The sequence below is a fragment of the Oryza brachyantha genome, chromosome 12 (assembly GCF_000231095.2).
Source record: "Oryza brachyantha chromosome 12, ObraRS2, whole genome shotgun sequence".
Lineage (NCBI taxonomy): Eukaryota > Viridiplantae > Streptophyta > Magnoliopsida > Poales > Poaceae > Oryza > Oryza brachyantha.
The window spans coordinates 1485372-1511694 of NC_023174.2; the positions used below are offsets into that span (position 1 = coordinate 1485372).

At 41.7% G+C, this 26323-nt stretch overlaps 4 protein-coding genes, 1 long non-coding RNA gene and 1 other non-coding gene across 6 annotated transcripts; 3 read left to right on the forward strand and 3 right to left on the reverse strand.

Annotated features, from left to right (window-relative positions):
* The first annotated feature begins 386 nt into the window (after nt 1-386).
* Nucleotides 387-2306, forward strand: OB12G0016K21_9. The gene is made up of 2 exons (XR_005812904.1): nt 387-566; nt 1279-2306. It is a non-coding gene; the product is annotated as a hypothetical_protein (transcript).
* A 1417-nt stretch (nt 2307-3723) lies between these two features.
* Nucleotides 3724-5485, forward strand: LOC121055968 (scarecrow-like protein 30). Its single transcript, XM_040529360.1, has one exon. It carries the CDS (start codon nt 3764-3766, stop codon nt 5483-5485), a length of 1722 nt encoding a protein of 573 aa, XP_040385294.1. The 5' UTR covers nt 3724-3763.
* Nucleotides 5486-10168: 4683 nt separating this feature from the next.
* LOC121056012 lies at nt 10169-12112 on the reverse strand. The gene is made up of 2 exons (XR_005812950.1): nt 11145-12112; nt 10169-11056 (listed from the first exon to the last, which is right to left on the reverse strand). It is a non-coding gene; the product is annotated as an uncharacterized LOC121056012 (long non-coding RNA).
* A 737-nt stretch (nt 12113-12849) lies between these two features.
* Nucleotides 12850-15862, reverse strand: LOC102699357 (mitochondrial acidic protein mam33). Its single transcript, XM_006663743.3, has 3 exons — nt 15706-15862; nt 15315-15634; nt 12850-13282 (listed from the first exon to the last, which is right to left on the reverse strand). The coding sequence occupies exons 1-3, from the start codon at nt 15844-15846 to the stop codon at nt 13117-13119; spliced, it is 627 nt and encodes a 208-aa protein (XP_006663806.1). The 5' UTR covers nt 15847-15862; the 3' UTR covers nt 12850-13116.
* Nucleotides 15863-18248: 2386 nt separating this feature from the next.
* LOC107305542 (probable calcium-transporting ATPase 8, plasma membrane-type) lies at nt 18249-24106 on the forward strand. The gene is made up of 7 exons (XM_040529275.1): nt 18249-18588; nt 20417-20471; nt 20557-22496; nt 22572-22730; nt 22977-23148; nt 23250-23548; nt 23752-24106. Exons 1-7 carry the CDS (start codon nt 18403-18405, stop codon nt 24055-24057), a joined length of 3117 nt encoding a protein of 1038 aa, XP_040385209.1. The 5' UTR covers nt 18249-18402; the 3' UTR covers nt 24058-24106.
* A 449-nt stretch (nt 24107-24555) lies between these two features.
* Nucleotides 24556-25641, reverse strand: LOC102719923 (NAC domain-containing protein 68-like). Its single transcript, XM_006664912.2, has one exon. It carries the CDS (start codon nt 25639-25641, stop codon nt 24556-24558), a length of 1086 nt encoding a protein of 361 aa, XP_006664975.2.
* Between the last annotated feature and the right edge of the window lie 682 nt (nt 25642-26323).

Genomic DNA, 26323 nt, shown 5'->3' on the forward strand with positions numbered 1-26323 from the left:
CATGATCTTTTAATATTATCGTCAATTCGATGTCATGAGTTTCACAGCATTTTTCTGGGTATAATTCTAAAGCTAAAGTTGTGTTTTTCTTCGTTGATGAAAGATAAATGATTGTTTAATTTTTTAATAGCTAATTAATGATATAAATGATAGAATTAACCAATGACAATATAATAAATTTTATTTTTTAAAAAATATAGGGTTTAAACATTTGAAAAGCAGGCACGTAAAAACCAAACAGCAAAAAAGAAATATGCATTGATGCAGGCCAAACGAACGCAGCCCATATAGACGGAGAGATCTGGATTGGTGGCCCGAGCAGCCGAGCTGAACACGTGGCCTCATTCTCTCTCTCGAGACGGACGTGTACGTGCCACGACGCCACCCATTCTAGTCTTCTCATCTCAAGCCTCCGCCGACCGCCGCCTCCGTGCTGCCGCTTCTCGACGAGCCGTTGCTCCGGCCTCCGGGAAACCTCGTATTGGGACCACTCCAGATACCAGTCGACCACGGAGTATCGGACGCCGGAGACGCCGCTGTCCGGCGGCCCCATCACCAGGTGAAAAGTGCGTGCTTTCTCCGCCTGAGTGGTTTGGTTAATTCCCCTTGCAATCGAATTGCCATGTGTGTTTCCTGATTCGTGCACCAGAATTTCGGTCATAGACGCGTGTTTGGCCTACTTCTGAATTTCTGATGCTTTTGTGCAAGAAAATATATGGATGCCCTACAGTTTTCCCGTGATTCCTGTAAACGGCGAAATTGTCATGTTAAAAAAAATAATCCTAGTTAATTAATTATATTTTAGATTGCCAATAGTAACATTTTTACTCAGGTTTGATCTGTGCTGTACCGTACGATATATTCGTTGATATTTTGCCTGGCCAATCTTGTAGGCGAATTGCTACAGGTTAACAGGATCATCAATGATGCTAGTTGTCTGATTTCCCTGAATCATGTTAATAAGTTCCACCCCGATAAAGTCAATAATAGGTACATGATGCTGATATAAGAACTGCTATGTATGCTTTAGCTGGTCTAAGTCATGGTTGATATATTCCTTTTGTTCTTAAGAATTCTAACATAGATTAGAACATGTAATGACAAAGGTTGCATTTGTTTGGTTAGCTTCCAATATACATTTGCAGCATTAATTGCTATATCTCGGTCTACTTATGCGGATACTTAAGGGAACATTTTTTTGGCAATTTGTTTATCTATTCTTTGAACAGTCCAACGTGGTAAATGTTCTCTGAACTTTCTGAATATTCTGAACATTAGACAGGGCCTATTTTGTGCAAGAACTTACATACCCATATTTAGTTATCTGCACCTCCCAAGTTGTTGATAAAATATGGATGATGGGGAGATAGAGCTTTCCAGCCAAATGATGTTTCCAAATCCAGAGACTCCTACCAGCCTTGATGATTTCATGCCAAGCATCAGGACAACATGCACCCACACTCATACATGTAACGCGCCTGGTCCGTCAGCAACCGCGCACACCCATACATGCTACCACACTCACACTCAAGTTCTCAGCACAGATGATGATAGCTGCGGAGATGATAAAACTAGGCGTAAGAAGGCCAGCAAGCCGTTGGGTAACCGTGAGGCTGTCCGCAAGTACAGACAGAAGAAGAAGGCTCATACAGCACAGTTGGAGGAGGAAGTGAAGAAGCTGCGTGCCATTAACCAGCAGCTGGTGAAGAGGCTGCAAGGGCAAGATGCACTTGAAGCTGAAGTGGTACGGTTGAGGTCGTTACTGGTGGATGTGCGAGCGAAGATCAATGGTGCGCTGGGTAGTTACCCGTTTCAAGCGCAATGCGGCGTTGGGAATGTTTCAAGTTGCGATGGAATGGCACAGTGCTTTTGTGGGAAAATCGGAGCTGGGTGTGAGTCAGAGTTGTGAACCTCGTCTAATGAACTGCCATGTCAGCCCGGGTTCAGGGCAGAACTTGGTGGTGCCCATGCTTTAAGCCGGAAGCTTCATGGTCTCATCTACCTCAAGGGATGAGTAGATAATGTAAGTATTCTTTTGTTTCTAGCTTTGCTATCAGAATTAGACAGTAGTATTGTTGATGCCTTGTTTCATTAATGACATTTACCCCTAAAATCTGGTTAGTGGTAACTAGTTTCCAGGTTCAGTATCAAGTGCACATTCTTTGTTTCTGTACAGTATAAAATGTCTTTGGTAAAGGAGAGCTTATGCTGACTATGAAGTGTAAATGTAATGTTGGACCGTAATGGCTGTAACTGTTCTACTGTGTTTGTCATCTTTCTGGTTCTGGTAGTAGCTGATGGTGGTTTGTGGCTCAGCAGCCTTCTCTATTGCTAACTCCGAACTTTTCCCTCTTCTCCGATATAATATTCCATTTCAGGAAAAACATTTTTAGAAGCTGTTAATTCTGAACATTTCCGAATTTTGCAGATACTCTGTCCGAGTTGGGGATTTTTTCTAGGAGTTGTTAACTCTGAATTTCTACTTCTTTTGTCGACATGCTGTCCGTTTTTTTAGTTGGGATGCTGTTCCGTTTTTGCAAAATATTTAGGAGTTGTCATGAATCTGATGGCTGAACAATATTTTCTGCAAGCCAAATCCATGATTTTTTTTTGACTGTTCAAGTGCAACTACAAGAACACATTTATCTGACGGCAAAAGTACACTAGCAATTTGGGTTTCATTTTCAGACATCTACACGTACATAACACAGGACACCAACACCATTATTCATAGGCATGCAAGACCAAATACTCACTTCACATCACATAAACCGCAATAAATCTCATGCAAATAAGAAGTCAAGAGCACCAAAATGATACGATAAATTGCCCTGACAAAAACATCCAGAGCGAAGTCACGGAGCACGATTAACTAACACGAAGAGAAGCAAGTAAGCAACAGCTTCGCTGAACCAACTGAGCTCAATTTCAGCTCCACACAAACGCTACGACGCCGAGAACCGCGGCAGCAACGGCAAGAGATAAGATCTCGCCGGCGGCCATGGGACCCGTCGCTGCCCCGGCGTTGGTGGACGAGCCACCGTACTGGGCGGTGGCAGCCTCGAAATGCCTGATGACGCAGACGATGAGCAGCACGAACGCAATGGCCGGCTTGGGAGAAGAGCGCTCCATCTTGTCCTGCTTTCCCTTGCTTGTTCAGAGTTCAGACCTCAGAGCTGAGACGATACACTGTCCATTTCGCTCAAAATGGCTGGATTTATAGACTTGCCTCATTGAATTTTCTAAGAATATTGACATGGTAAACGTAGCACAAATTGAAAATACAAATCTGTCTATTTCTCTCGATCGTGTTCTGCTCGCCACTCTGAGTTGGGTTGATCTGGACGGCTGGGTTGGGTTTTTGCTGTATACTCTGAAAAATTCAACGATCCAATGAGGTGCTGTTCTTTGTTTTTAATGCTAGTGTTCCCTCCATATTTGTCACTTCTAACTTCCACTGGACTTGAGTTAAGCTATACATGCATCAAATTTAATAAAATTTCCATTTAGATACCAAAACGGATGAGCAGATTGACAACGTCAGTTCTTGTGGACTGGTTCACGCTTCGTCGAGAATAATCAGAAAAAGAGTGCGTGTTTTGGACTTTTTGCTGCATTGCATCTATCAATGAGTTTAGATGATACCTATGTTCTTCAACCGATGCCATCAGCTGCAGCAATGTCGATACGCGGAGCTGGTCGATGATTCCAAGGTCCGCATGGAAAACAACATGGATCATATCATGCATTGTTGGCCGGCCTCATGGAGCCAACGGCGCTGCCGTCGCCGGTCGCCGCCATGGCGACCGACGATGTGGTTCTCCCGTACATCTCGCGTATGCTTATGGAGGAAGACATGGACGACGACATGTTCTTCTCCCTGTACCCCGACCACCCCGCGCTCCTTGAGGCGCAGCAGCCGTTCGCCCAGATCCTGTCGTCCTCGTCGGCTCTCTCCTCTGGCATCTCCAACCACGTCAGTGGCGGCAAATCCTTCACCGGTGTTCTGGACAGTGCGCCAATGGCGGAGAAGGCGAGGAATTTCTCCGGTGAGGACAGCCTGGAGGGTTCTGCTGCCTTGATGATGATGCAGGGGAGCGACAATGGCATGGGACGGAAGGGTAGTAGGCACGGCGAGGACGAGCAGGAAGTCGAGCTGGGCCGGGCGAGCAAACTGATGGCGACGCCGGATGAGGATGACGACGATGGCGTCGGCGAGATGTTGGAGCGGATGATGCTCAACGGGGACGAGGCATGCCACACAGAGATGAAGGCGCCGAGCGTCCCAGAGAAGAAAAAGGCCGGCGGGAAGGCGGCGCGGCGGAGGCAGGCGAAGGCGGAGGTAGTGGACCTGCGCGAGCTGCTCTTGTCATGCGCGCAGGCGGTGTCATCGGGCAGCCGCCGGAGAGCCGGCGAACTCCTGGAGCAGATCAAGCGGCACTCTTCGCCGACAGGGGACGCCACCGAGCGGCTGGCACATTACTTCGCCGACGGTCTGGAGGCGCGGCTGGCCGGGGCCGGAGCGGTGAGCCTGGATCACCGGCAGCTTGCGGCCGCCGAGCGCGCCTCGACCATGGAATTGCTGGAGGCGTACCAGCTGTTCATGGCGGCGTGCTGCTTCAAGTGGGTGGCGTTCGCGTTCGCCAACAAGACCATCCTACGCGCGGCGGAAGGGAGGAGCAAGCTCCACATTGTGGACTACGGCGCGCAGTATCACGGCCTCCAGTGGCCACGCTTGCTGCAGTGGCTGGCGGAGAGGGAAGGCGGCCCGCCGGAGGTGAGGATGACGCTCGTCGGCCAACCCCAGCCCGGGTTCCGTCCGAACCGACTGCTCGAGAGCACGGGACGCCGGCTCGGCAACTGCGCGCGCGCGTTCGGCCTCCCGTTCAAGTTCCGCGCCATCGCCACAGCGAGGTGGGAGACGGTCACCGCCGAGGACATCGTCGGCGCCGACCCCGACGAGGCGGAGGCGGTCGTCGTCAACGACGTGCTCAGCCTGGGCACCCTCATGGACGAGAGCGGCGTGTTCGACGACCCGAGCCCGAGGGACATGGTCCTCGGCAACATCCGCGGCATGCGCCCGGCGGTGTTCGTCCAGGCCGTGGTGAACGGCGCCCACGGCGCGCCCTTCTTCTTCTCGTCGCTGTTCAACATGCTGGACGCCACGACGCCCAAGGAGGGGAGGCACCTGCGGGTGGTGCTGGAGCGGGACGTGCTGCGGCGGGCGGCGGTGGGGGTGATCGCGGGCGAGGGGGCAGAGCGGGTGGAGCGGCGGGAGACGTACAGGCAGTGGCAGGCGAGGAACCAGCGGGCGGGGCTGAGGCAGGTGGAGATGGAGAAGGAGGTGGTGGAGGCGGTGCGGCGGAGGGTGAGGAAGCGGCACCACGAGGAGTTCGTGATCGAGGAGGATCGTGGGTGGTTGCTGCAGGGGTGGAAGGGCCGCATCCTCTACGCTCACTCCGCCTGGGCACCGCCCGAGGGTTGACATTACATTACAACAGTTCGACGCGAGTTTTAATTCGGTGTCCTGGCAATTAGCATACATGAATTTTGTGATTTATGCTTTAATGAATTCCTACCGCAGATGTTTCCTCCAAGTGTTGATTTCATAAACATTTGTGGGTAGATACTGCTAGTGATCAGGCACGCCATAGCAGTTCTCACCAAAAATACCCGGACGCAGACGACGAAAACTCATAAAACTTGAAGAAATAGGTGCCCCCTCCACTTTTATCCGGGCTTGGGACCGGCACTGGCAGTGTTAGGCACCCCCCTACCCGAAACAGAACACCCCCAGATATGAAACATGCGAAAGAAAAGGCAGGAAATATGCATGCAACAAAATCCAGTTAACCCGTATTCACAAGGACCACAAAGCAACTACCGTAACGACTAGATACTAGAAAAGTCTATGGCAGATGGGCTGCGGCAGAGTATGGCATGTAAACTAGCAATGAAAATGCAAGAAAATGACTGGTCATGCAAATGCGATTCAGGAAACAAACCATCAATTTAGCTAGTATAGTTTGCCTACAAGCCAACACACTACATTGTTTTCTTTTAGAGAAAGGACAGCCGATAACAATCAATATTATACGTGTAAATGAATGTCAATCAAAATTAGACGTGTAAATGAATGTCATGATGAATCTTCAACATCCGAACTGAAATTTGTTCACGTAAAATATGTTCTCACAGATCTAAAATGCAATTTCATCTTCAATATTGTGTTCACAGGATTTACATGAAATACAAAGTAAGCGTAAGCGCATTTCTGAAGTAATAACGCAGACGATTCAACCATTGGTATAGATTAAACAAATCAATAGAACATGGATTGAGGATAGCTAAGTTATTGACAACAACAATTTTAGGCCAAGAAAATCCCCCAAAAAACGTTAGCTTATGTACATATACTGACAAAAGGTAGACCAACACAAAAGAAAATAAAAACAAGTTAAACTTGCAATAATATTTAATTTACTTGCAGATTCAACATCCTGTTAAAAATCGTATCAAAGTTTCAGCGGAAAGAGAGACGTATGCATCCAAGACTATGTTCACTTAGAACATCTACAAGAGAACACTAATATTTTGCTATCCAAAAGGTTCATCTAAAAAATATTGCACATAAAAATTACACACTTCTCCAACAAAAGTCTAAAAATGAATAAATGGTATTAGGAACCCATATTTTTTGCCTAAATTTATGATACAATTAAAATAATTTTAGGCAGGAGTAAATATTAAAAATGTATTTGATAACTTGTTGAAGATATATTTTCTAGTCTAATTTTTAAAATTTAGTTTTATTATCAATTTTAGACATCTCTTAAAGATGCTAGTACAACAACCGTAAATGCTAGTGTCAATTTTCGAGTAGAACAAAGGAAGCTGCTAAACGTGGTGCAGATTAAGATATAAATTGTATGCTATCTACTAATAGTATCATAATTTAGCCAACTTCTTTCGAGAGAGGAACTATTCAAATTAATTAAAACTACAAAATATGGCAACATAAAAATTTAACGTGGAGGAGATTGCTAATTTTTTTCTAAAGAAACAAAGAACACACAGTCTGATGCATAAATAAAATAAGGAACCATATGGCCGTTTAGCTAAACCACTAAGAGTTGGTATTCTCCCACCACTAAAAATTTCGCCTTAACAACAGAATAATCTGATGGACGATGTTGAGAAATATGTTAATGATTGCACTAGACCTATCTTATTTTCACAAGAGGAAAATGATGCCACAGAACAACCCTAAATCAAAAATAACAAACAAAGAACACATCTAGCAAGAACATTCAAGGGCCGCATTAAAATGACACGAAGTTGAACGAAAGAAAAATTTAGAGTTATGATTTGAACTAAATTGATCTTTCCAAAACATGAAACTGACATAACTACATGAACTAAATTTATAAGCATGCATGTATTCAACTATAAATATCTGAAATCGTGTACTATGAGTCTATGACACATTTTCAATAAAATATTTTTTATACTCCCATTTAAGTGCATTCATACGGGCAAAAAGACATATATTAGTTGCTCAGTGAGACAGTTAAATAATCTCTTGAGCATTTGGATGATTAGCAACAACGAATATACCCTATGGTCCTATATAAGGTTCTATCTTGTCAAATCTCAAAGTGGGACACTATGCTAAATAAAGAACATCGAAAAAAAATAATGCCACGTACCAAACAAAGTCTATTAAAAAAGAGAGCTTGTATAAAAATGCAACCATCATCTGCCAAGGTAAGGCTATCACCACTAACTTCAAGTAATTTTAATAGTAAGTATTCTAGTTTGGCAAACAAGGGAGTATTACAACCTTCTAAAGGAAGATCACACTACAGCCTTTTAAGTAACAAGTCAATATTAGATTCATTATGCCAATAAATTTAACAAACGCATTTTTCAGAGAATGGAACCATCTTATCATAGTCAATTAAACATATGCAAATGGTCATTTTTGCTAAATTCTAAACATACCAACAAATGGAACTTCATACCATAACATGAAAAGAACGATTGGCAGAAAGTTCATGTAACAAAGGTTCTCACAATTGAAATCAGCTTCAATATTGTCTTCATAGGATATACATAAATTACAAACTCAGCGCAAAGCATTCAGAATTTAGGCCATCAAACACCATGGTTAATACTCCCAACGCATACTATTCAAGCATTAGTGCAGACTACAAACCTTCATATGCAAAGCAATATAATCTGGATTGAGCAAAGCAAAGTTGTTAACACAGTAAAATAAATTTAGGATTAGATTTCCTAAATAAGAATAAGTTATCCTTATGATTATGTTTAATATCAAACCGCAGTGGAATGGATAAGTCCAAAAAAATAGTAATCAATATTCGTCATCATGTTAAAGCAACTATGAAGACTGTTTACTATCACGTACGTAACAAAGGAATCAAATAAGAAAGAAAACCCAAGTCAGAAATTAGAAAACCTGGTTAGGGATCACGTCATAATCAAGAATCCAAGATGACATTTAATGCAAACATTTTAGGCGTACATCACATTGCTAACAACATTTTGAATAGGCCGATTAAAGACTTCTAATATGCATTTAGACATGAACAGAAGATTCAAAATTCAGAGTAACATTCAGGGGTCTGCAGTCTAATAGGAGGTAAATAAACGCATAACCAAAAAGAATGGCACATAAGTATAATTAAACAAAATTCTTACATGGGATAAAGAAAAAATGTCAAGTCAACAACTCTCTTCTCTATAAGACACAAAAGGCATCAAAGCTTTTAATAGCAATATAAAATGTCAATTACTAGTACTAGCTCATCAATGTCCAGACACACAAGACATCATATTTATTGGAACTCATAACTCATGCAAAGCTACACAGACAGCATTCTATTCACAGAATAGTTCATTGCAGATAATGACATCAAACGAACAATCATAAAGCATCCATAGAACATTGACATTATATCTAGACTTTTGAACAAAATGCAGAAGGAAAACCAACAAGTTGGGAATTAATATTTAGCAAAAAAAATTAAATGTTAGGGCATGATGTATTTAGTAACACAGAACCAGTTTCAGACCAGAAAATAAAATATTTTACCTATAATAAATTAAGCTACAAAACCCAAGAATTAACCAAAAAGAGATTTAAAAACACCAGATAATGTATGAAGAAATTAAGGCTGTTTCAAATTAAAAAAAACAAATTGAAACAATGCACACAAAGTTTAATCCACAAGTAAAAATGACAACAAAACAAACCTATGGACACAATTGAAACTACAAAAGAGTGCTACCCACCTAAGAACATGCAAGGGTGACACTAGTATGAAACGTAAGTTCCACACATGCAGGTATATATGAAACAAACAAAGAAAGACTACACAAAACAAGGTCCTAGTTGAACTAATTTATCTTCAAAACGTACATTGTTCATTATAAAATAAATAAAACCATGTAACTGTGACATATTTTCAATAAACTGCATAATATAAGGGCTTTCACCCATTTAAGCACATCCATACAGGCAAAACATATTGTATATATTAGTTGTTCGGTTAGTATGGAACTAACTGCACATCAGTCAAGCAATCTCTTTGGCAAGCAACAATGAATGGGGATACTATGCTACTAAGGTTCCTTCTTGGTAAATCATAGTGGTGGGGGGGGGGGGGGGCACTATGATGATATAAGGAATAAGAAAAGCATGTACAAGACAACTTTAAGATTAAAAAAAAAGATTATGATGTCAGGGGAGATAATTATACATACCAAGTCAGCAGACAGAATTTCCAGTGTACATAACGATAATGTATCATATACTTCAAAGTATATTGTGTCAAGTGATTAGAAACAAAATCCAAGAGATTCACCTAAATCCAAAAGCCTTCGACACAAGATATAATTTATAATAATTTCTATCAAGCATAATATTTTCAAAAATCCATATTTACATCTTTTATGCACCTAGGCAAACAATGTGGAGACCCTGCAAACCGATCTAAAAATTTACTGAAAATATCCTAGTTCCTGAAACCAAGAGTAAACAATGCCATAGAGTTTTAATTCTATTGCGATGTCATGGTAATACAAGTTAAATCAAATGCAGGATTATCAAAAGAAATTACCATATTACAACAATTTTACAGACTAAATCAGGACAAGGACGTCTGTATCATTTTATATTTACAATTTGCAACATCTGAAGGATGCTTAATAAACACAAGGATTACAAGACAATACACCAGACAAACAGACAAAGGGCCAACCCTATATTGGAATGAACCCACAATCTAGCTAATCATGGAACAGTACAAAGCCTAGATGTAAAGATACTACTGGAGAAACAAAAAGGATCAACCAATTAGAAATTAGTGCTACCGAGAACTCAGCTCCTCCAGAGTCCATAAATTTCTACCCAGAAGAACCGACAAACAGATAGCTTTATAATGTCACACTTTACAATCAACATCGACTTATCTTCAGGGCAGGCATGCAAATTCAGGTCCATATATTTTCTCGAAACAGATCTTCGAATTAATTTGACCAAAAATAGTAAGATTCCAGAATCATCTTCACAGCTTTTTATATTGTTCAAAGGAAGTAACTGCCAAAGGAATCCTCAACCACAGAAACTTTAGGGTGCCCCTTTTAGCTACTACATAATCACCTTCACAATAACTGACTAATATAGCTTGCCGGAAGAAAACAAATAATCAAAATCCTCTGAGAACTATGACCACGTCTAAATGTTCCGACAAAAATGAATTAACCATACAAGTGTACTACCAGGATTGGACTTGTAACTACAGATTTCCAAGCAGACAAATTGCCTCCAAATAAGATCATCACTTTTTAGTTTTGATCAGAAAAAAATAGCACCAGTCTTGAATGGAACGGAGAAACCATCACCAATGACTAATCCTAAACATGACCACCACATGCTTCAATTTCTCTGGTTTTAATATGCCAAAATTTTTCATATTATTCATATTACAGATAAAGGGGTCGGACATCGGTGGTAATGGAAGCAAACCAACTGCACATATTGAAAATTCCATAAATTGCAATTAGTACAAGGTTCCTAACACAAACACCATTAAACAGGAAAATCACAGGATCCGTACCTCAAACCGAGCAGGTAAGTAATCTGTAGTTCATGTACTAGCATAAAATTAATCCGCAGGGAAGGCAGTCAAAAAGAGCTCCTTTAATCCTCATGAATAAAAACTGGAACTATAGCACCGCCCTCTTTATCTCAAAACTTTTAGCACATTTGTTCCAATTTTTTAAAAAGCCAAAAAGCACTGCATGGCCCTTTAGGTAACACCCAACCATCCTCATATAATCTGAAGAGTACGTCTTGACGGAATCGAGCAAATTAACATCATGGTGATTTGAAAGGTCTGAACAAACCTAAGAAAACCATCTCAAATCCTGTTTACATGTTCCGATAGTACTTGACGTTATCATGAAATAAACAGATCTGAAACAAAAATTGCATAATTGCAAGCAGCCGAAATGTCTTGAACTACCAAGCTTCAAAACTTGAAAGGAACAGAACAATCCTGTACTCTTTAGGCCATTGACCAATTTCAGGACACAAACTTCTGTTTATCTACCATTGATCATTCACAAGATATCTTAACCTACATGAAAAATTCATCCCACGAACAGAAATTGGGGCAAAACAACTCGGCCGTGCAATCTTAACAGAGTATATTGCCAAAGCAGAAAATCACGATTAGCCATAAACAAATCAAAACTAGGGTACCATTCAGAAAACTAACGCAACAGCAGAGACGAATCGCCGAAAATAGACACCCCAAACCGAACGGATCAAGCAGCGCCGAAAACAGACCCCCAAACCAAATTGAATAGAACCGATCGAGTATTCACCTGACGAACAAAGGGCAGAGAACGAGGTGAGATCGAAATTGATTGCTCCTTACCTACTGACTTACCAGCCACCCGCGGCGGGAGAGACGGGGGAGGAACAAACCACGCGAGAAGAGAAGGAAGCCATGGAAGAGAGGCAGGGGGATCGGGATGGATTTATAGCGGAGAGCCTCCCAGGAGGAAACCGAGTCGGTGGGCGAGAGAGAGAGAGAGAGGCGGTTCCAAGCGGAATCGGTGGTCGAGTCGGAGACGGGGACGGTGTTTGGTGGTGGGCCCGCCAAGTCGAGTCGGTGTGCGAGTGCGGCTCAGTTATCGCTTTCTCTTCTTTTTTTTTTTTGTTTTTTTTGGTTTCTTTCTGAGAGGACGGACGTTCTTATCGCTTAGCAGAAGCAGGCACGCCTCGTCGTCCTAATCCTCGATGATTCGTTGTTAGCAGACAGCCAGCCACCAGCAGCGTAATTGTGTGATTAAGTGCTCGTCATGTTGCATTCGCCCTGTGTCTGCTTCCATGGAACACAGTAAAAATAAATTGTTGATGAAATTTCTTCCATTGTAATTTTGTTCTTCAACCAAAACAAACCCCTGTTCCCTCCTGATCAACCCATAGGCATTTGGATGGAGGTTGGGTTCATATAAGCTGCACCCCCACCCCATCCAAAAAAAACTCAATCCGGTTTTTATTGTAAAATGTTTTTTCTACCTAGTAACTCTATAGATCACATATATTTAAATTTATTAACATTCTCATAAATTTAACAAATACTAATAAGTTTTACGTCATAACACAAAGTCAAAAAATGCATTTGTCGTTTTAAGATTTTATTAAACCTCTAAAATATAGACTATCGATAAGTTCTTACATACTTATTTTAAATACAAAATAAAGATACACATAAATTCTTCTAAAAACCACCATTGTAATATCGTAAACCTATTAGATTTTATAAATTTATTTTAATACAAAATTTATTGTTGAAATTTTAGACGTTTGATCAAATCTTGTTGTAAGCAACAAACATTTTTGCCTACGGGGATACTAGCAAAGTTTCGGTGATTTCGTGGCCCATTTCACGAAAATAAATTAAGCACCACGATTGCTTTCCACGAAACTAGCGTCTATGCATTGCCACAACATAAGTGTGAGCAGTTGACTGGGAACATTATAATCGTCTTCAGTGCTGGAAATGTTGGATCAATGATCTATTGATCTTTGCTGAACATTTCTTCCAAAGTTTTCAACCAGTTCACGTACTGCCAGTGCTCCTTTTTAATCAAGTGATGGACAAGTGAGCTTGCCAGTTTGGAGTTAACGCCTCTTGTCACTAGATGTCCTTTCAGTGCAACCTGTAACCGTGGATCCAAATCTCTGCAAGGACAAAACCAAACACGGTCATGAACTCATGATTGCAAATAAGTAGGAAGAAATTACCAGGGATCAAAATCAAAGCGTATTTCATGTTTATGAGAACAGAAACACGTCGCTTCATCAGTGTAACAATGTCATACAGTCGAACTTTGAAAACAAGGATTTCATGAACGAGTTGCGGAAAGAATAATGCTATTATCGTAGCTCAAAAAACACTGGACCAGATATTAAGAACAAATGCAGTTGTAATATTACTTTAACTGCTGGTCACAATGTTATCCTAGAAAAAGTATAGAACCCTGAGTCACTAATCGATCCCACTGGACTATTATTTATTGAGACGAAAGATCGTATTGTCCAGACTGAATTCATTTTACTAAACAACAGAAACACATGTGGCGATGAGACATCTTAAGCACAGTCTTATCCCAGGTTAATAAATAGATGTTATTGATATGTTTACAACTCACCAGCTGCTTCAAATTTGTACCAGCCACTTCTATCCAGCGAATAAAATTTCATCCCAACAACCCAAGTTGAGATAAGGAATAGATGGAACAAAGTGGTGGAGCATTTGTAGTTTTCTATTTCAGTGTATCTATTTTGATCCCAAACAAAGTAGTCATAATTGCACTTTTTATAGTCACCTGATGTATTAATTGATGGTTACTAAACTTACACAGAAGATCGCCATTATGCTATAAAGCATTTTCAACCAACAAAATTCTCTCTTTCCTCTTGAACTTTGATTAAATGGAGATAATCAAGTAGGTCCGAAATTATAGCATAGTATGGCTAAGTAATAGATATCTTTTAACAAATTTATGTGGTTCAAACCACAATCCTGTCGACCAAACATGGATGTGCCATTGCAAAGATACTCAAAATATTTCTGTGACAAGTCACAAAATAACACTTTTAACTGGGAGCTGGAAGTGCAAGAAGCGGTTTTACTATTAATGGAACACAGAAATTTGTGAGACATCCTAAATTAAGAGTGAAGTGCACCAGCGATCCCTAAACTTGTGTGCATGTGTCATCTAGGTTCCTAAACTCTCAAAATGCATTTTTGGGTCCCCAAACTTGTCCGGGGGTGTCATATAGGTCCAAACAGGTTTCAACCCGCTCCATCCGCTAACGTGGCATGTCACGGTGGTGCCTACGAGAAGGGAGAGAAAAGAATAGGGAGAAGAGAGATACTGACATGTGAGACCCATATAATACCACCAACATGTAGACGCCACCGTGGCATGCCAAGTCAGCGAATGGAGCGGGTCGGAGCCCGTTTAGACCTATATGACACCGCAGACAAGTTCGGGGACCCAAAAATGCATTTTGAGAGTTTAGGGACCTAGATGACACATGCATACAAGTTTAGGAACCGCTGGTGCACTTCACTCCTAAATTAATTACCAAGTTATTTTAATCCTTCATCAAGAGTGAAAGGAAAGAAAAATATGGATTGATGAGCACTGCACAGTTGACTAGAAAACTAGATAGAATGGATAAAATACCAAGTAATGATACATTTAATCAATATCAATAGCATAAGTAACTATTCGGCTCTAGAGTCTAGATAGTAGTGAGTGGTGTGATCCTTTAATATTGTCCAGTGCATACTATCCATGTCATAAAGTTTCTTCAAATGTGGATGGTAGGCTGACAACCAACTAGGAGAAAATTAGGAGAAAATTTATATGAACTCAAGTAGATCATAGACAAATAAAAATGGTAATTGGTTATCCTTTTTGCAGGAAGAAAAGATATGTGACCAATGCAATTTCATCTGCATGTAGTATGTTTGCAGTTCTCATCCCGTAACAAGTCATGAACTTGCTGGGATAGGATAAGCGCTTCTAAGAGATATCCATAGGAATGCCAATCATAAAGTATAAAACTACACTAAAATGTTGGCGAGAATACTCGTTTTTGCAGAATGTATTGCATATATACTCCAGTTTATTAGCCCAATGAACAAATTACAATACCCGAATTCTTAAGTGATTTAAACCATTAAAGCAAGTAACATTACCTGAACTCCGGTCCTTCATACTTGTCTTCTCCAGCGTCGCCAGCAATTGAGTGATAACAAACAGCAGTAACATCATAGTCAGCAGCGCCGCCGTCACCTTCATCTGCAAACGCGCGACAGTCGAACCGCAACACCGGCTTCAAACCAGGCTTACTGACGAAGATCTTCATGAGCGCATCCCTGGGCAGCGGCTCATCCCCTTCAAACCGCAGCGGCGCGAGCAGCGCCGACACGAGAACCTCCTCGGAAGCATCCCGGCGGCGCAGGAGTACCTCCTGCCCACGCGACGCATCGGACACGGCGGAGAAGTCGGAAATGTCCTGCGAAAGCGAAGAGGGAGGTGGGTGAATGGTGCTGGATTGAGGGTGGGGGAGGGTGCGGTGGTGAGTACCTGCGATTGGAGTGATGGGGGAGAGGAAGAGGCATGGGAGGAGGAGAGCTCATGCGCGATCTCGGCGCGGACGGCGGCCAGGGCGCTGCCGTCGTTGGCGCCACGGCGGAGGACGGACGTTGCCAGGCGGCGCAGCAGCATCACGCCGACCGAAGTTGGTCCGTACCGGAGAATGGCATAGACTGGCTCGTTCGCGAAACAAATACAGTAGAAGGCCCATAAACCAAATGGGCTAGTAACTACGGGCCAAGACTGAAAGGCCCAACCATGAGAGCCATGAAATGGGCTAACAAAAATGAGGCTGAAACTCGTGGCCCATGAAAACATTGAGGGTGTCAAGCAACATACCCGTAAATGAAAAATAACCTGTAAAGAAATTTATATTTATATATATATATATATTGATATAAAAACTAAGGCTAAAAAATAAATTATCATAAAAACCTAAAAAGTTAAGGTTAAAAAGTTAAATTTAAGCAAAAATGTAAAGACGAGACTGTCAAAATTGTCATGCGTGATCACATCCCCAATTTCGTAAGTTTAAATGAAGTCAATCTACAGTTACATGGTTGGCTGAAAAAAAAAAGCAAGAAAACCACTGTGCTTTAACACAATCACATCACATCTGGATTGGTTGTAATCGTAAGCATTTTGACGGTAACACTGCAAGGCAGTGTACCCGTCCATGTTGCTTTACTTTGCAACCACTCCTACAGTCCCAACTCCCATGTACACGCTGTTATATTTATCAGATAAAATATAAAATATTATTTTTATAATTATTTGATAATATAATGATATAACTAACTGTTATTAAGTTAAAAATATATTTTAAAAATATGATATGATGGACTTGTATATATAAATATTTTTAAAAAATATATCGTTCAGTAATCTAGAAAGCACGTGCGTTGAAAAAAAGAAACTAGAGGATAAAAACGGGCAGCCGTAGGATGACGCTAGTAACATCATCCATCAGCAGCTCCCACCTCATCTTTTTTCGCTTCAATTTATATTTATAACTAAAATTTAAATTTTCAATATGAAATTTAGAGTTAATTTTTTCACTAAATTTTGTTATCCGGTCTTGACTTTTAGATATTTAAATATATATATATATATCTTTTATAAATTATCTTTTACAAATATACCTATCACCTCCTCCGACGGAGTAAACTGTGTGTATCCCACCGGAGGACGAGAGTAGCAAGGCATACGGAAAATGAGGGAGATAAGACTATGTTTAGATAGCAAAATTTTTTGGAGAGGGGTCACATCGAATGTTGGACTAGATGTCGGAAAAAGTTTTTGGACACAAATGAAAATAACGAATTTCATGGAAACCGCGAAACGAATTTTTCGAGTCTAATTAAGCCGTCATTAGCACATGTTTGTTACTGTAGCACTTATGGCTAATCATGGACTAATTAGGCTCAAAAATTCGTCTCGAGATTTCTCTCGTAACTGTACAATTAATTTTTTATTTCATCTATATTTAATGCTCTATTTAAATGTCTAAGAATTCGATGTGATATTTTTTTAAAAGAAATTTAGGAACTAAAGTGGGGAGCCGAACGCTGCCTCAGTTGCCTGACCGCCCTTGCCCGTCACTTATTGGATCCATCCATTTCTTTGAGGACTGAAAGGAATTATAGCCGTCGCCTTGTCAATATCGATCTCTTGCAAAACGAGAGAAAATTTCAAGGTAGTCTTGGAGTCACACACACAGGAAAGATTCTGGTGGTGTTTAGATTTTCAAAATTTTTTTAGAAGAAGTGTTACGTCAAATATTTGATCGGACGTCGATAGGGGTTTTCGGACACGAATGAAAAAATGAATTTCACGGCTAGCCTGGAAACCGCGAGATGAATCTTTTGAGCCTAATTAATCCATCGTTAGCACATATTGGTTACTGTAGCACTTTATGGCTAATTATGGGCTAATTATGCTCAAAAGATTCGTCTCAAGATTTTTTTTATAGCTGTGCAATTAGTTTTTTGGTTTATCTATATTTAATGCTTTATTTAGGTGTCCAAAAATTCGATGGAATGTTTTTGGAGAAAAATTTGGAAACTAAACAAGGCCTCAATTGAAGTTAGGCAGGGCAAGATTAGGGACTGTTTAGTTCTAAAAATTTTCGTCCAATAACATCACATCATATTTTGGACATCTAAATAGAGTATTAAATATAGATAAAACGAAAAACTAATTGCATAGTTACATTAGAAATCATAAGACGAATATTTTGAGCCTAATTAGTACGTGATTAGCCATAAGTGCTACAGTAATCTACGTGCGCTAATGACGGATTAATTAGGCTCAAAAGATTCGTCTCGTGGTTTATAGGCCAGCCGTGAAATTCGTTTTTTCATTTGTGTCCAAAAACCACTTTCGACATCTGGTCAAACGTCTGATATGACATACGAAAATTTTCATTTCAACGACTAAACACCCCCTTTAGAAAAAAAGAAATGACGATCGCCTGCATTTCCATATTCTTTATCCCAAGACCATCCAGGCAGTGATGCAGTTGTCTTCTTCCAGGCCAAGTTGAAAGCTTCTTGCAGGAAAAGATCAGTCCTTTTCCCTCTCTGGCTCTCTCTCTCTCTCTCCTCTCCGGCCGGGCAGAGTATAGTACTACTGCTACTCTGCTAGGCTCGGCGCTGCTTCTCCGTGGTCACCGGCCACTGTACAGCGATGGAGAAGCTGGACAGGTACCTGCAGGAGCACTTCGATCTGCCGGCCAAGAACCCGTCCGAGGAGGCGCAGCGCCGATGGCGGAAGGCCGTCGGCACCATCGTCAAGAACCGCCGCCGCCGCTTCCGCTGGGTGCCCGACCTCGACCGCCGCTCCTTGGACAAAGCCAAGGTCCGCTCCACCCAGGTACTAGCTACGAACTACCCGCCCTAATTCATCCCCCTCTCTGCCTCGCTTCGTTCTTCATTTCAAGGCCTCACACACACTCTCTGTCTGATCTCGCTCTTTCTCCACTGCATATCTGCATCTCATCGTGGATCGATTTGCCTAGCAAGAACAAGCGAACGACACTTAATAAAAAAACTGCTTTTGATCTGTGTGTTCATTGTTAAGGAGTACTAAAGTGCAGTTCAGTAACCGACTAACCGGTGTTAATCTTGTCTTGCCGTCAGTTCGTGGCACATGATACACTTTTCCTGTTTGGTTTGCTCTACATGTGTGGTTCCGTTCATTGGCTTGCTGCCAAACAATCAATCCACCAAATCAGGGTATTTTATGCTATTGCTTCAAAGTGGTAGTGGGCACCGTACAGTACGTCCGTATATTGACCTGTATACTCGCTCAATAGAGGAAAAGACCAATTATCTGGGCACCCTCAAGGAAGCTTCCGCGAAGTAACCTTGCAAAAGTCCAGAGATGTTAGAAAAGGACAAATATATCAGCCTATCACATCGAATCTGTTATGTAGTTATCTCCACCTGTCAGCTTTTGCATATTTTAATATTAGTATTTATTAAAGTCTCTCATATAGAGTCGTGATATTGATTTAAGGCCTTGTTTAGTTCCTAAAATTTTTTTCCAAAAATATCGCATCGAATTTTGAGACACCTAAATAAAGCATTAAACATAGATGAACCAAAAAACTATTTGCACAGTTATGGAAGAAATCTTGAGATGAATCTTTTGAGCCTAATTAGTCCATGATTAGCCATAAGTGCTACAGTAAACAACATGTGCTAATGACGGATTAATTAGGCTCAAAAGATTCGTCTCGCGGTTTCTAGGCTAGCCGTGAAATTCGTTTTTTCATTCGTGTCCGAAAACCCCTTTCGATATCCGGTCAAACGTTCGATGTGATGTTTTTTGCCAAAAAAATTTTGCCAACTAAACACCACCTAAGTTTTCTTGTTTCCATGTGAATAAGAATAAAGAAATTATGTTTGTTTGGCAGGGAGAATCCAACTTTGAGTAATGGGACTCTTAATTCAGGGATTAGCTCTATATCTGTGAGACTGTGTGCTGTATTTTTTAGCTATACTAGCATATCACCCATACGTTGTAACGGAATTTTATTAAAAAATATTATTAGTATGTTATTAAAGTAGAGTTAATAAAGGTGGTTTGGTATATAGCTCTCAATTATTTTTTAAAAAAACAGTAGGGAGTTGGTGGGGTAGGTCATAGGTGGCAGATTCACCACCAACCATCACCACCACTACTCATCTTATATGAGTATAGAGTATAGACACGCAATGTGATCTAGGTTTGGTGGATAGTGTGGGCATCTGCCTATTGCTAACTTCTGACCCCACCCTTTCTCATATTTTCATCACGTAAAAGTTCCCCTATTTTGCAGTTCAGTCATATGAACCCTCTAAGTTAAATTTTCATTAGAGACCACCTTGTTTTATGATTCTTCTAAAAATGCTGATATTTTGTTCTTTTAGATGCCAATAGGTTTGATGTGAATGTAATTACTTTATGCTTGACAAGTCAACTAGTTTAATATTGGCACTCATTGTGGGAAAATTCTATCATGTTAGGAATAAAACCGCAAAACCATATTTCTTGTAAGAACAATCATGAGGGGAGATCTTGTAGCACTATATTTTGAATACTTTCAGTTCCCGCGTTATATAGTATTTGATTTTATCTTACAACTCCAAGAAAATAATTATAACATTATATATAAGCAGTAAGAATGTTTCCATTTTTTTCGTGTTTGTTTTCTCAGGAAAAGATTCGTGTTGCCCTCTATGTGCAACAGGCTGCACTCATTTTTAGCGATGGTATGGAATAACTTGTTATGTTACTATTCACTTCGTTGCATCGTCAACTCTGTGTAGCTTTATTTACTCTCAATGTTTTTGAAAGGTGCCAAAAAGAAAGAGTACAAACTAACAGAGGACATTATTAAAGCTCGATTTTCAATCAATCCAGATGAACTAGCATTGATCACAAGCAAGCATGATTCGAAATCTTTAAAGATGCATGGTGGGGTAGATGGGATATCTAAAAAAGTCCGTTCAACATTTGATTGTGGCATATGTGCTAGTGACTTAGATACAAGACAAAACATATATGGCGTCAACCGTTATGTAGAGAAGCCTTCAAGAAGTTTCTGGATGTTTGTTTGGGATGCATTGCAGGACATGACCCTTATCATTCTTATGGTCTGTGCATTGCTATCTGCTGTAGTTGGTCTGGCATCAGAGGGTTGGCCGAAGGGCATGTATGATGGCTTGGGAATAATACTCAGCATTTTCTTAGTTGTGATGGTTACTGCTCTTAGTGATTATAAGCAGTCACTACAGTTTAAGGAGCTAGACAACGAAAAGAAGAAGATATTTATCAATGTAACCAGAGATGGTCGTCGACAGAAGATCTCTATATATGACTTGGTAGTTGGTGATATTGTTCATCTGTCGATTGGAGATCAAGTACCTGCTGATGGATTGTATATCCATGGATACTCCCTTTTGATTGATGAGTCCAGTTTATCCGGTGAGAGTGACCCGGTGTATGTTTCCCAAGATAAGCCATTCATCTTGGCAGGAACTAAAGTACAAGATGGATCTGCTAAGATGATAGTAACTGCTGTCGGTATGCGCACTGAATGGGGAAAGTTGATGAGCACATTGAGCGAGGGAGGAGAGGATGAGACACCACTGCAGGTTAAACTAAATGGTGTTGCGACCATTATAGGAAAGATTGGACTGTTATTTGCCGTATTGACATTTTTAGTTCTGATGGTGAGATTCCTTGTTGAAAAAGCCATGACCGTTGGTCTGCTGAAATGGAATTCTACTGATGCATTGACTATAGTAAACTACTTTGCAACAGCGGTCACTATTATAGTTGTTGCTGTACCTGAAGGGTTGCCCTTGGCTGTTACGTTGAGTCTTGCATTTGCAATGAAAAAATTAATGAATGATAAAGCACTTGTTAGACATCTTTCCGCATGTGAAACAATGGGATCTGCTGGTACCATCTGCACAGATAAAACTGGAACTTTGACAACTAACCATATGGTCGTTGATAAAATATGGATAGCTGAGGTTTCAAAGTCAGTTACCGGTAACAATAATTTTGAAGATCTTAGTTCCATGGTTCCTTCAGGCACCAGGAGTCTGCTTTTACAGGGCATATTTGAGAATACTAGCGCTGAGGTGGTCAAAGAAAAAGATGGTAAACAAACTGTCTTAGGAACTCCAACAGAAAGAGCAATATTAGAATTTGGCTTGAGTTTGGAAGGGGATTGTGATGCTGAGTATACGACCTGCACCAAGGTTAAGGTTGAGCCTTTCAATTCGGTCAAGAAGAAGATGGCAGTGCTGGTTTCATTACCCGGTGGTACCGCCAGATGGTTCTGCAAAGGTGCATCAGAAATTATATTGCAGATGTGCAGCATGGTGATTGATAGTGATGGAAATGTTATTCCCTTATCGGAAGCTAAGAGAAAGAACATCTTAGATACTATCAACTCTTTTGCTTCAGACGCTCTAAGGACATTGTGCCTGGCATATAAGGAAGTGGATGGTGTTGACGAGGATGCGGATAGTCCAACAAGTGGTTTTACTCTATTAGCCATTTTTGGTATCAAGGATCCTGTGCGCCCTGGAGTTGAGGATGCTGTTAAGACCTGTATGTCTGCTGGTATCAATGTGAGAATGGTAACGGGTGATAATATCAATACAGCTAAAGCTATAGCCAAAGAGTGTGGAATATTGACTGACGGTGGCATAGCAATAGAAGGACCAGAATTCCATAGCAAGAGCCCAGAAGAGATGAGGAACTTAATACCTAACATTCAGGTCCATAATGCTTTCCTCAGTCTATGAATTTATGAAAAATCTTGAACTAAGTTTATATCTGGAAATATTTTGCAGGTCATGGCCCGTTCTTTACCACTGGATAAACACATGCTCGTGACAAACTTGAGAGGTATGTTTGATGAGGTGGTTTCTGTGACAGGTGATGGTACAAATGATGCTCCTGCATTACACGAAGCAGATATTGGGCTTGCAATGGGCATTGCAGGAACAGAGGTACGGTTTTCCTATGCAATTCAAAACTTACAGATGTAACATCAGTAGAAATTTAAGAAGTCATACATTTAAGGAATTTAAAAATTCATACATTTAAGAAATTTAAAAGGCCATACAATCAGTTCAATCATCTAAAAAACTGTAGATGTTCATTCTGACTGAAATAAGCTGACATAAGTCATTTGGTTATTTCGTATTTTCCGTTTCATATGCTGAATTGGAGTAATTCATGTTGCATTTGTCCAGGTTGCCAAGGAGAGTGCAGATGTCATAGTACTTGATGACAATTTCACAACTATAATAAACGTCGCAAGATGGGGTCGTGCAGTTTACATTAACATCCAAAAGTTTGTGCAGTTTCAGTTGACTGTCAATATTGTTGCTTTAGTCATCAATTTTGTCTCAGCATGCATCACTGGTAAGAGCAACATTATAGTATTCATCCGACGCCATGTATTCCATTAAGTGGTTCCCCATGATCTCCCAAGATAGTACTGATGTTTCACTCTTCCATCACAGGAAGTGCTCCTCTCACTGCTGTGCAGCTGTTGTGGGTCAATATGATTATGGATACATTGGGAGCTTTAGCATTAGCAACTGAGCCTCCAAATGATGAAATGATGAAGAGGCCACCTGTCCGGAGAGGGGAAAGTTTCATTACCAAGGTCATGTGGAGAAATATCATGGGCCAAAGTTTATATCAGTTATTTGTACTTGGAGCTCTCATGTTTGGTGGGGAAAGGCTTCTGAACATCAAGGGTGCAGATTCCAAATCCATCATAAATACACTAATATTCAACTCTTTCGTCTTTTGTCAGGTGAGTGCATCTGAGGTCATTCCAAAGTCCACCATAAGATGTGTTTTGTGCCACCTATTATTTTATTTGTAATATCAAGAATGAAATATATCATGCTTCTGAATCCTGAACTGGGATTTCTATAAGCACATTATATAGGTGTTATGATTGTCAACTTGTGATAGAACAGTAAACCTCTTGGGCTAACAATGATGCTGCACCAGGTATTCAATGAAATAAACAGCAGAGAAATGCAGAAGATCAACATTTTCCGTGGCATCATCAGCAACTGGATCTTCATGGCAGTCATAGCTGCGACTGTAGCATTTCAAGTGGTGATTATAGAGTTTCTTGGCACTTTTGCCAGCACTGTTCCACTCAATTGGCAGCATTGGCTGCTAAGCGTCGGCCTTGGGTCCATCAGTCTGATTGTTGGTGTCATCTTGAAGTGCATACCCGTTGGGTCAAGTGAAAATTCTGCAACTCCAAATGGCTACAGGCGACTTGCCAGTGGTCCTGATGACATATAGCTGAAGAGCAATCCCTAATAAACAACAGTATAATCCAGGTGCACAATGGTAGCCAGCTGACCAACTCATATCAGTTGTTTTAGATTACACTAACCAACCACTGGCTTTCTTCAATTCTGCCAGACTGCACTACGTTCTGTCATGTAATTTTTACATCACACGTTGCTGACCTTTTACCACCTGGCTTTCAGTTTGGATAAACATTTTTATTAATGTGCATTCATATAATAATTATTGTGAAGGTTGATGGCTATCAAAGGTTGTGCAACAGGTTGTTGTAATTTGAATTTAATCTTGTGATGCCGTAAGTGCCATTTGAAACCTAGTGAGAAGTAAGATCAAGGTTCAGCCAGAAGGTCCAGAACTTGAATTCATAAAACTGAGTGCATAAAGAACTAAAGTATCTCAACAGAATAATCAACAACATATCATCAGATAATGCATGCTCTTTCATCATCTGAAATTTTTTTAAAAAGAATCATCTAAACTCGACTAACTCTACCCCAATTCTCCACCTCCATTGGGATTGGGATCATCAGTGCCAATGCCGTCGAGCAAACCATTCCAGAATTCCTCATCCGTCGCAGCGTTGTCTTCTTGGCCTTGCATTGGAGCGAAGCAAGTCATTGCTCCGTCACTGCTCTGCGTTGCCAATGGCATCTCTCCCTCTTGTATCGCCTCCTGATCACGAGAGGCGACACCGTGGCTGTCGTGCATCGGATTTGGCGCGAAGCAAGTCATCGCCCCGTCGCTGCTCTGCATTGCCGACGGCATCGCTGGCCGTGTGTCGATGCCACCGTCGCTGTAGTCGAGGTAAACCAGATCCCCCTCTGCGTTGATGTCGATGTGCCCGTAGAGGGCAATGCTCGAGTCATCTGACGTGTGCATCATCGTCGGGCAATAGTCCATCATGGCGGCGGTCGCTTGGGACGTCTCGCCGCCGGCGCCGGCGTTCGAGCATCCGGCCTCGAGCTGCAGCGTCGCCGGTGCGTCGTAGCTTGTGGCTTCTTGCGGGAACCCATGGTGATTCTCCCGACGGGGTTTCTTGGACCCGACGACCACGTCGTGGGTTTCTTGGCGCTCCTCCTCCTCCTCCTCCTCCTCCTCGTCGGCCTTTGTCCTCGGCGTGAGGTACAACTTGCAGATGACCATGAGGCCCTCGTCGGTGGTGGCCGCCGGCAGATTGCTCTCTATCTCCTCCATGAGCCAATCCGTCTTCTTCTTGTCGGCGGAGCGGTACTCGAACACCTGCCGCTCGCCGTAGCCTATGATGGCCCGGCGGCGCTGCGAGTGGTGCCAGGTGCCGCCGCCCACGACGCATCGGTTGGTCCGGCCGCGGCCGCCGGCGCCCCTGCGGCCCTTCCACTTGGCGATGCTGAGGAAGTACCAGTTGCCGCCGTGGCCGTACTCCTTGTGCTCCTCCGTTAGCTTCGCGGGGTCGGAGCCGTAGACGTCGCCTCGGCGGACGATGTCTCTGAGCTCCTCGATCGGCCGGCCGACGATCCAGGGATTGAGGTAGTCTCTGATGAGCTCCACTGGAGTCGGCGAGAAGCGGTATCCCGAGGGCACATTCACGTCGGCCATTGATCCAGCTTCTTGGTAACAAATTAAGCTAGGTCTCAAATTAAACTAGGTTCGAATGTTCGATCGATCGATCGAGTTGTGTCGCTGCACAAGTGAAGCACGCAAGGCGCCGCTGGTGGCTTCGTATTTTTTGGGCTCAATTTACTCTCTGTTCGAGTTCGAATCGGAGAGCGATCGCGTTATCCACCTCCCGCGCACAACACTTCCGTATCTGGAGCTCCGACTCGGAGTCGGGAGTACGTCGCTCGCCAATTACTCGATTGCGCATGGCTGGCATCTGCTGTGTATGTTCGATCACGACGACATTGGTGAGCAAAAATACAGCGCGCTTTGCATAACTTCTCGCCGGGCGGCCAGGTAGCACCGTAGCACTGGGGACATGACTATAAGTTGCATTATGCACTTCTTAATCTCTTAATCGATACATTAACTAGATTCACATGAATATTACTGAATCTAGACATTATATACAAATAATATATTTATTAATGGATGAATCTAGCCATAGTCAAAACGACTGAAAATATGATATAAAGCTAGCAGTAACTAGCTACCCTTCCTGCTGCTTATAATTCACATTTTTAATACCACAAAAAATGTAAAGAGGTAGAAAGACATCATTATTATTAAAAAAATTATATGTAATATGCATATATAAAAAAGTTACTCTCAAGTCCTGCAA

Coding starts and splice junctions, on each gene's coding strand:
- LOC121055968 (XM_040529360.1), top strand. CDS start 3,764: ATGGAGCCAACGGCGCTGCCGTCGCCGGTCGCCGCCATGGCGACCGAC.
- LOC107305542 (XM_040529275.1), top strand. CDS start 18,403: ATGGAGAAGCTGGACAGGTACCTGCAGGAGCACTTCGATCTGCCGGCC. Junction 22,497..22,571: donor ACTTAATACCTAACATTCAG/GTCCATAATGCT, acceptor AATATTTTGCAG/GTCATGGCCCGTTCTTTACC. Junction 23,149..23,249: donor TGTCTCAGCATGCATCACTG/GTAAGAGCAACA, acceptor CTTCCATCACAG/GAAGTGCTCCTCTCACTGCT.
- LOC102719923 (XM_006664912.2), bottom strand. CDS start 25,641: ATGGCCGACGTGAATGTGCCCTCGGGATACCGCTTCTCGCCGACTCCA.
- LOC102699357 (XM_006663743.3), bottom strand. CDS start 15,846: ATGCTGCTGCGCCGCCTGGCAACGTCCGTCCTCCGCCGTGGCGCCAAC. Junction 15,635..15,705: donor CCCCATCACTCCAATCGCAG/GTACTCACCACC, acceptor TCGCTTTCGCAG/GACATTTCCGACTTCTCCGC. Junction 13,283..15,314: donor TATGAAGGACCGGAGTTCAG/GTAATGTTACTT, acceptor TTGTCCTTGCAG/AGATTTGGATCCACGGTTAC.